Source organism: Orycteropus afer, unplaced genomic scaffold (assembly GCF_000298275.1).
Source record: "Orycteropus afer afer isolate SDZICR_OR568_19922 unplaced genomic scaffold, OryAfe1.0 scaffold00007, whole genome shotgun sequence".
NCBI classification, from domain to species: Eukaryota; Metazoa; Chordata; class Mammalia; order Tubulidentata; family Orycteropodidae; genus Orycteropus; species Orycteropus afer.
The window spans coordinates 17527110-17536824 of NW_006921594.1; the positions used below are offsets into that span (position 1 = coordinate 17527110).

The 9715-nt window shown below is 38.9% G+C and overlaps 1 protein-coding gene across 1 annotated transcript in view; it reads right to left on the reverse strand.

Annotated features, from left to right (window-relative positions):
• PMPCB (peptidase, mitochondrial processing subunit beta) overlaps nt 1–9715 on the reverse strand; it is a 33829-nt gene that overhangs the window by 3811 nt on the left and 20303 nt on the right. The window contains exons 5-7 of the mRNA XM_007944616.2: nt 7547–7745; nt 6721–6800; nt 423–535 (exon numbers count right to left, since the gene is read on the reverse strand). Coding sequence (XP_007942807.1) covers nt 423–535; nt 6721–6800; nt 7547–7745 — 392 coding nt within the window. The remainder of the gene's footprint in view (nt 1–422; nt 536–6720; nt 6801–7546; nt 7746–9715) is intronic.

Genomic DNA, 9715 nt, shown 5'->3' on the forward strand with positions numbered 1-9715 from the left:
CAAGATCTGGCTTGAACAGCTACCCTCAGAAGTGTCAGCGGGCAGAACTTCACTAAGAATAAACCTGATGTGAAAGCTGATCACAGTTTAGTGTTTTTGTAATTAAAAGATTACTTGTATGCCTTACGATACGTAAACAGGCATAGTGTCAAAGTAAAGCACAAAAGATCAAATTATAACATTGCCCTTAAAAGCTCTTCTTCCTTAGGAAAGAAAACTAAAATAGATGGTTAAATAATATGGAATAGATAGGAATGCAATCACATGGGTCCATCCTGTTTCTTTTTTCCATGTTTTAGTTTAAGTCTTCCATTTCTTCCATTTTACTCCTATTAGAAATAATGCACATTTTGTACACTCATTTGAAAACAGAACACAAGAAACTCAAGGCCAGATACCAGCTTAGGAAAGGTTTGCCCTACCTCACTTCCTGTGAATCTGCAAGGAGGCAGAGCTGGTATTTCCCCTGTGTGTGTGGACAGAGAGTCACCAAAATGAAACTTCGCTAACTCCAGCAGTTCATCATGGGAAACACCTAAATTGAAGGAAAACATTTCCTCACGCATCTAGTAGCAAGAAATACATCCTCAACCAGACAACTAATTGCCAATACTTCAGTTTATGCTAAGTTCCAGGTGGTGTAACGTCATGTAATTTACACTTGAACTACTGGCATTCACTGAGAGGCATTTAAAGTGAGTTTACTCAGCACACTCTTTTGCTTGGTGTTGAAAGCTTGTGTTTGCATGGCTTTCTGACTCTGTAAAGCAATCAACAGTTTTCATCAACATAACAATATATATTCACAGCTAAGGATATGAAGCTTGAACCTATCATTTGCTATATAAAATCATTTTGTACTAAGTTATGATCATCCCTAAATGCAAACTAGAAAAATAAGTTTATTTTCAATAATGTTTTAAAAGTAGAAAGGGATAAAAATATGAGGGGTATCTCATTTAAAGAAAGCTGGATACATAGATATGCTTCATTCTCTGAGCTCACATTATTAGAACTCGGCAACAAAATAGCTTCAGCTAAATTTCTGAATAAACCAGATTTTTGAAATGTAAACTGATCCTGGGCCAGGAAAAAAAAAATTTAACTGGGTGTTTTGGTTTTTGGTTTAAAAGAAGAAAACCTTTTTCGTGTGGTCAGTGTTTTAAGGCAAAGTGGTCAGAATTAGTATCAGGATTCCCTCTAGGCCCAGTCTTACACTGGCAGCCATATTGCCACTCAGGAGACAAGCAACAGAGCACTTAACACCCATATGCTGTTTTAAAAAGGATTTCTAATTTAAGAAAAGCTGCGTAAGTAGTATAAGACATGCCCATATATCCTTTCCCAAGATTCAACAATTATTCACATTTTGTTCCATTTGCTTTAACAATCATTCCTTCTCACATACATATATGCACAACTGCATGCACATCTATATTTCTCTCTCTCCCTTGATTGATTGATAGATAGATAGACAGATAGACCAAACATACAATCGAGATACATGGTGCCCGGAATGTGAAAGTTGGAAAAAAGCAGCAGCATTGGTAGCTAAAAAATATGGCCTTGATTACAGAAATGACACTGGAGATCACATGACAGAATTGTGCAAGACCAGTGACTGGCTCATTGCAAATACCTTTCTCAACAACATAAACAGTGACTATACATGCAGACCTTGCCAGGTGGAATACACAGAAATCAAATTGACTATATCTGTAGAGAAACATGATGGAAAAACTCAGTAATATCAACAGTCAGATCAAGGCTAGGGGCCAACTGGGTCAGACCATAATTGATCATATGCAAGTTCAAGGTGAAGCTGAAGAAAATTAAAACAGTACACAAAAACCAACATATATGACCTTGAGTATAGCCCACCTGAATTTAGAGGCTATCTGAAGAACATATTTGACTCACTGAACACCAATGACTGAAGACTAGAAGAGTTGTGGGATGACATCAAAGATACCACACATGAAAAATACAAAAGGTCATTAAAAAGACAAGGAAAAAAGAAAAGCCCAAAATTGATGTGAATGGAAAAAATTATGAAGTAAATGAGCTGAACAGATTTCAAAGAGCTGCTCAAGAAAGCAAAATCAAATATTATAAAATGTTCAGAAAACCAAAAGGGAAAAACACACTTGGCATTTCTGAAGCTGAAAGAACCAAAGAAAAAATTCAAGCCCCTAGTTGCAATACTGAAGTATTCTATGGGCAAAATATCAAACAATGAGGGAAGCAACAAAAGAAAATGAGAAAACTTCATAGTCACTGTACCAGAAAGAACTGCTCAACATTCAACCATTTCAGGAGGTAGTTTATGACCAAGAACTGATGGCACTGAAGGAAGAAGTCCAAGCCGCACTGAAGGAACCAGCGGAAAACAATGTTCTAGGAATTGACAGGATACCAACTGAGATGTTTCAACAAACGAAGGGATACAACATGGGAAGCGCTCACTTGTTTATACCAAGAAATTTGGAAGATGGCTACCTGGCCAACACTGGAAGAGATCCGTATTTGTGCCCATTCCAAAGAAAGGTGATGCAACAGAATGCAAAAATTATCAAACAATATCATTAATATGATAACAAGTAAAATTTTGCTGAAAATAATTAAAAAATGGTTCAGCAGCACTTAGAGAACTGCCAGAAATTCAAGCTGGATTCAGAAGAAGATGTGGAACAAGGGATATCAGGGATATCACTGCTGAGATGGATCTTGGCTGAAAGCCAAGAATACCAGAAATACGTTTACCTGTGTTTTATTCACTATGCAAAGACTGTGGATCATAACAAATTATGAATAACATTGCGAAGAATGAGAATTTCAGAACATTTAATTGTGCTCAAGAGGAAATTGTACATAGACTATGAAGCAGTCGTTCAAACAGAACAAGGGGATACTGCATGGTTTAAAATCAGGAAAGGTGTATGTCAGGGTTATATCCTTTCACCATATTTATTCAATCTGTGTGCTGAGGAAATAGTTGAAGAAGGTGGAGTATATGAAGTAGAACATGCATCAGGATTGGAGGAAGACTCATTAACAACATGAGATATGCAGATGATACAATATTCCCTGCTGAAAGCAAAGAGGACTTGAAGCACTTACTGGTGAAGATCAAAGACTATAGCCTTCAGTATTAATTACAGCTTAAAATAAAGGAAAAAAAATCATGATAAATGGGAAAAAAGATTGAAGTTGTCATGGATTTCATTTTACTTGGATCCACAATCAACACCCATGGAAGCAGCAGTCAAGAAATCAAATGGTTTATCACACTGGGCAAATCTGCTACAAAAGACTTCTTCAAAGTGTTAAAAAGCAAAAATGTCACTTTGAAGACTAAGGTGTACCTGACCCAAACCATAGGATTACTTCATATGCAGGGGAAGCCAGACAATGAATAAGGAAGGCCAAGGAAGAACTGATGCCTTTGAAATATGATGTTGGCAAAGAATATTGAATATCCCAGAAGAACAAATAAATCTGACTTGGATGAAGTACAGTCAGAATGCTCCTCAGAAGTGTGCATGGTGAGAATTCACCTCTTGTACTTTGGGCATCTTGTCAGGAGGGTCTAGTCCCTGAAGAAGAATATTACGCTTTGTAAAGTAGATGGTCATAGAAAAAGAGGAAGACCCTCAACAAGATGGACTAACAAAGTGGCTCCAACAATGGGCTCAATCAAGCATAGCAACAACTGTGAGAATGTGCAGAACCTGACAGTGTTATTTCTGTTGTTCATGTATCAAAACACTCGTAGGGTTGCTCTGAATCAGAGCCAACTCAAGGCCACCTGACAACAACAGCATCCATGACCTCACTAATCACCACCCAAAATTCAGGAATTACTTAGATCCTGTATCCCAACTTACTATCCAAACTCAGGAACCAAACAGAATCAGTCAGTGAAGGATTGTTGAACACAAGTACAAAACATACTTAGACATATGCAGGTGCTTTAAACAATATTTGCCAAAGGTTTCTTTAAATGAGACATTCCACTAGAGTATTAAAGCCCAATTTATACCCACATTTTCCAAACACATCTGAGGTAAAAACAAGATCGTGTACAACTGTACTTTGTTTTCCGAGCTACTATGTAGGAGAACCACCTTGGATATTCCAAGGGTGATAAGACAATATGAAGACCTTGGCAGAACAAAGATGGCTGAAACACAGAGTGAAAAACAGTGCGTACACAGTTCTGCACCCCAGATGACAACAGCTTTCACTCTTCTATCACCATCAACCAGCCTTCCCGACTGAACGTGCCCGGTACTCAGCTCCTGCTCCAACACCCCTTTACTTACTTACCCCACCCAAAAGATAGGGAACCCAACACTGTTGTTAAAAAAATGAAGCTAGAATACCAAGAAAGAATTATTTTTCACCGGCAAACAAAAACTACACAGCTTGAAAATTAATCAAAAAGAGCTAAATGGTAACAAAGACAACAGCTCAGAGGAGGTCAGCAGAAACTTAAACTGGAATATTTCACTGACCTGAAGATGTCATTGTTTATAAGACACATCAGTATTTGTGTACCAGTAAGACAAAGTGCTGCTAATTAAGCCATGACATGCTATCAACTGTAAGGTACCCCAACTTCTACAATGAAAATATATGCATCTTAGAATCTATGAGCTCTATGATAAAACCAGTTGTTTCATCCATATGCCCCCACCAATGGAAGAAACATCTCAGATGGTTTAGTGGTCACAGTATCATCTAATCAACAAGTCTCTTTCTGCTTACAAGGCAAATGCTTTACAACCGCCCACCCCCTCAGCACCCAGTATTTTTAGAAGCACTGTTATTCATACAAGAGAACTTCAGAATGTACAGCCTGCCATACAAATGTAACATAATTGAGCTCTGAGAGCCACAGTGAAAAACATGTTTAAGAGATTTAACCCTCGCTTCTCCAAGTCCTAAAGGCTGCGTATAACACACCATGTAGGAAGATGCAATGGAACTGAAAATTCTCAGGAAATATTTCTATACCCTGAAGCGTATACTAGCAGCTAAAGAGGTAGACTATGAAGCCGTCCAGAGCAAAGGACTATCTCATTTACCTGTCTGGTGTCCAGGACTTTGTCAGACAGAGGTAGATACTCAATGAATGCTTATGGAATGAACAGATGAAGCAAGTGGAGATGACCCCAGTCCTTCCATCACTGGCCTGGAGCCTTCCTTGGAGTTCCTATTCCTACAGATGCTGAAGAGCCAGCCAGTGGTCAAGGCACAGCCTGGAAGCTGAGGTCTTCCTCTACCCCCATTCTTAGCTACTTAGACAAGACATCCTTTAACCAAACCACTTCTTCAAAGCCTGCTAGCAGACCCACCTCCAGCAGGGAGCTGAGAAGACCTTTTCCAAATATAGCCTGCTTCTCCCACCAAAAAAAAAAAAGATATTTAACCCCCATGTTCATCTTCTCCCCCACTGTTAGGTGCCCTGGAATGGGCAATCCCATACACAACGGGATTGAATAGCTGTGATCAACGTGTTTTCATGGCCAGGCCTTTCTTTCTAGCCTGTCATAGCCTTGAAGCTCCACTGAAACTTGTTCAGCATCATGGCAATACAGAAGCCTCTACCAACAGACAAGTTGTGGGTGTATTTGAGGTGCATTAGCTGAGAACTGAACCTGGCTCTCCCACACAGAAGGTGAGAATTCTACCACTGAACCACCACTCACCCCTCTTCTTCCTTCAAGTCTATCCAGGGCAACGAGAATTTTAATTTTCTATTGTAATTTCTACAGGAGCTCTGATGGTGCAGTGCCTAAGGCATATAACTGCTAACCAGAAGGCTGGTGGTTCAAACCCACCACCACTCCACATGGAAGGAAGATGGGGCAATCTACTTTCCTAAAGATTGACTGCCTCAGAAACCCAATGAGGGTTGCTATGAGTTAGAATCAACTCAATGGGAGTGAGTTTTTAGTTTTATTGTAATTTCTAAAGAGAGGAAAATTAAATTTACAAGAAAACACATGAGCACCCCATCTATCTTCATTGTGCTTTTAACATTAGGAAAAAGGGAGAAGGGAAGAGAGAGGAAATAAAACTGCAACCAATTAAAACATACTGTTTGCTTAAATTCAGACTACAGGAAATCTGGCAAAATCTGCTGTGACTCTTCTTTCACTGACTGAATTCAAATACTTCCCCAAGGAGCCTTCTCCTGATGCCCTTGCATGTTCAGATTCTCATTATACTTCCTCATGGCTCTCCATATACTTCCCCCACTCAGCAATTAATGCATCTAGTGAATGAATAAATGAACAAACAAAAGAACGGATAAGCAAATACCCCTTTTACATGACAAATGATTCAGCTGGTACTCAAGAAACCATTAAAATTCTCAAGAGATTCTCAAATTCTAGGTCATGATCTTCCAGGAGTAAATGTCTCTCAGCTCACTCATATGCCCTTTTCTTGCATATGAACTACACTATGTATGTTCACTTAGGTACTGAAAGGCCTATAAGTTTTTTCCACAAATAAAACCTACCAAAGAGAAGATAAGACGGGAAATCTAGTTCCACTACTCCATATTCCCCTTACACAACATAATTAAATAATTTGCTTTGTAAGTCATCTTAAGACATCTCCCAACAGGATCAAACTGATAAGAGTACCATAGAAGGTAATTCTTAATGACTGTGCTTACAATATTTACACAAACTTAAATTCACTAACCTCCAGCAGCAGCAAGGACTATTCTTGGCCCCTTATAATGTGTGGTTATATAGTCCACTAAGTCCTTACGATTTATAGATCTGTAATTGAAGTAGATCAATTTAAGAAAACAAAACAAAAAAAAGTATAATTACTTTTACATAATATACTTGAAATCAAACTGGACCTTAAAGGTATGCTAAGAATTCAATCCAGTCAGATAGGATCATTGTTAGGTGCTGTTGAGTTGATTTTGACTCACAGTGACCCCATGTGACAATTACACTGGCCCACAGGGTTTTCTAGGCTGCAGTCTTTACAGGAGTGCATCACTAGGTCTTTCTCCTGTGAAGCTGCTGGTAGGGTATGAACATTTCAGTAACTTCACCACCATGATACAGGTAACAGGTATCAAAGAACTTTAACTCTTCATATAAAGAAAAAAGGCAGATCTGATCCCTATCGCTTGTTTATGCCAGAAGTCTATATGAGCCCAGTCACCTGGGAGTGTGGGGCTAAACTATGTTGTTATTGTTATGTGCCGTCAAGTCGGACTGACTCATAGTGACCCCTCCTTGGGTTTCCGAGGCAGTATCACTACGGAAGTAGATTGCCCAACCTTCCTCCCGAGGAATAACTGGTGGGTTTGAACCTCCAGCCTTCTGGTTAGCAGTCAAGTGCCTTAGGCACTATGCTACCAGAGCTCCTAGGGCTAAACTATAGTGGATGACAATTTCATTCAGATTATCGGGCGGGGGGTCAGGCAGGAAAGCCCAAATTATATTTAAAACACATTTTCCTAATTAAAGAAAAAAGAAAAAAAAATCGAAGAACTGATTATACCCACTTGATATTTTCAGTTGGTCCCAAAATTGTCCGTCCAAGTGCAGTATTCTGATAAGCTGTGGCATGAAGGTAATCAAAAACAACTTCTTGTAAATTGGTTTCAACTTCCTGCATCTCTCTAAGGATTACTCCACGCTCACGTTCAATTTCTGCTTCTCCCAATGTACTGTTTTGTATTATATCAGCAAGAATCTCTACAGCTAATGGAAAATAAAATATAAGAAACATCAAGTCAAGAACTATAGCTTCCTATATTAAAATCTATTAAACTAGCATTAGAAATTAGAATACTGTCCATCATTCAATACTGACTAAATGATTAAATTGAGAAGACACAGATTTTCTATGGATTCATTATACCCAAAAGGACAACTTTAAATACAAAGTACAAACCCCTGCAACACAGAACTTTCGGGGAAAATCCTTAATTTACTAGAAGCCTCACATCACTTTATAATGACTCAACAACTAACTCAAAACTGTCATGGAACTCTGCACATGAATATATTGTTCTGTATGAAAATCACAAAGTAGAAAGTTACCTCAAGCATTCACTATCAAGTTCCCGTAACAATGAAGCTGCTACATAAAGAAGCAAAGAATCATCATAATCTAAAATGCTCCCCCAATGAACCATTTTATACAATTAGTCTCTTCTTATATACCCTTCCCCACGTGACTTAATCTATTCAGTATTGGCTAGGCTCTTGCCATTGGCAAAGTCATTGATAAATGTTGATCTCGTAGAGCTGGAGCACTTAATATTTAAAGAAAAGAACAAGTATTCCAAGAGCTAGATACGTCAAAAGATAAAAACAGATGAAGCTCTCAAACACCTATACAAAAATGACCCTAAATTGCAAAAAGCCTAGAGTAAAGTGAAGGGTGCCAGACCACATTATTATGCAATTTTATCAGAAAAATTACATACTCCCCAAAAAGGAAAACCTAATTCATTCTTTTGTTTTTCTTTTTATTGTGATTTGGGTGAAAATTTACAGAGCAAATACACTTTCCATACAGCAGTTCACATACACTTTGTCTCATGACACTGACCACAATTTACCACAATGCAACAGCTCCCCTCTCACTTCCTCCAGATAGTTACCTCTTCCCTGTGTCCATCCCTCCCTGCACTCCTGCCCTGAGCTGTCTCCCTGTGCATAAGCAGCCCTTCTTTCTCCCATGCTTGTTCTCTCCAAGGAGTGTACCTACCTCAGGTAAATGTTCAACTCATATGCCTGTCTATTGTTTGGCTGGAAACCACAGGTGTGGGTTCAATTCCAGACCTGAAGGGCAGCTAGGGGCCATAGTCTCAGTGGTTCCACCAGGCTCTATCGGGCCAGCAAACCTGATCCCCCCATTTTTTTTCCAAATGATTTAGAGTTTTGTTCCACATTGTTCTCCCTGTCTATCCAGGATCTCCTACATAGATCCTCTTCCAAGTAAGGAAAACCTAATTCATTCTTGAAGAATTTGTATATAGCTGCAAAAATAAATGTATGCTTGTAATCTTTTGTTTCATCATTTTGCTCTACTATAAAGTTTTGTTCCTTATTTTAAGTTCACTTTAAAGGGGTCATGTCTCAGAACCAACTGTGTTCAAATACCAAGGATTTCCTATACATTAATTATCTCTGCCTAAAATGAAGACAAAACAGACTGGGACAACAGTTAAAGTGCTCAGCTAACCAAAGGTCAGCAGTTCCAACCCACCAGCCGTGCCACAGGAGAAAAGACCTAATGATTTGTTTCCATAGCAATCTGATTACAGCCTAGAGAATGGGACTACACTGACAAATATATATACATTTGACAGAGGAAACTTGTACATATGTATTTATGTGTGCTGCAAATATATCCAACAATATAGTAGAGCAGACAAGGGGCAAAATTATGAAAACTTCTTAGCCAAAACCAAACACTTTGAGGGAATGAATCACTAGGCCTGGGGCTCAGGACCATAGTCTTAGGGGACATCAAGGTCAATTGGCATAAACTACTCTACAAAGACAATGTTCTACATCCAACTTTGGTAAGTGGCAACTAGGGTCTTAAAAGCTTCTGAGCAGGAGGCGGGGCAAGATGGCGGACTAGGCAGAAGGATTGCACAGACCCTCTTCAACAAAGAAAAGGGAAACCAATTAACACAGACACAGAAGATAATCTT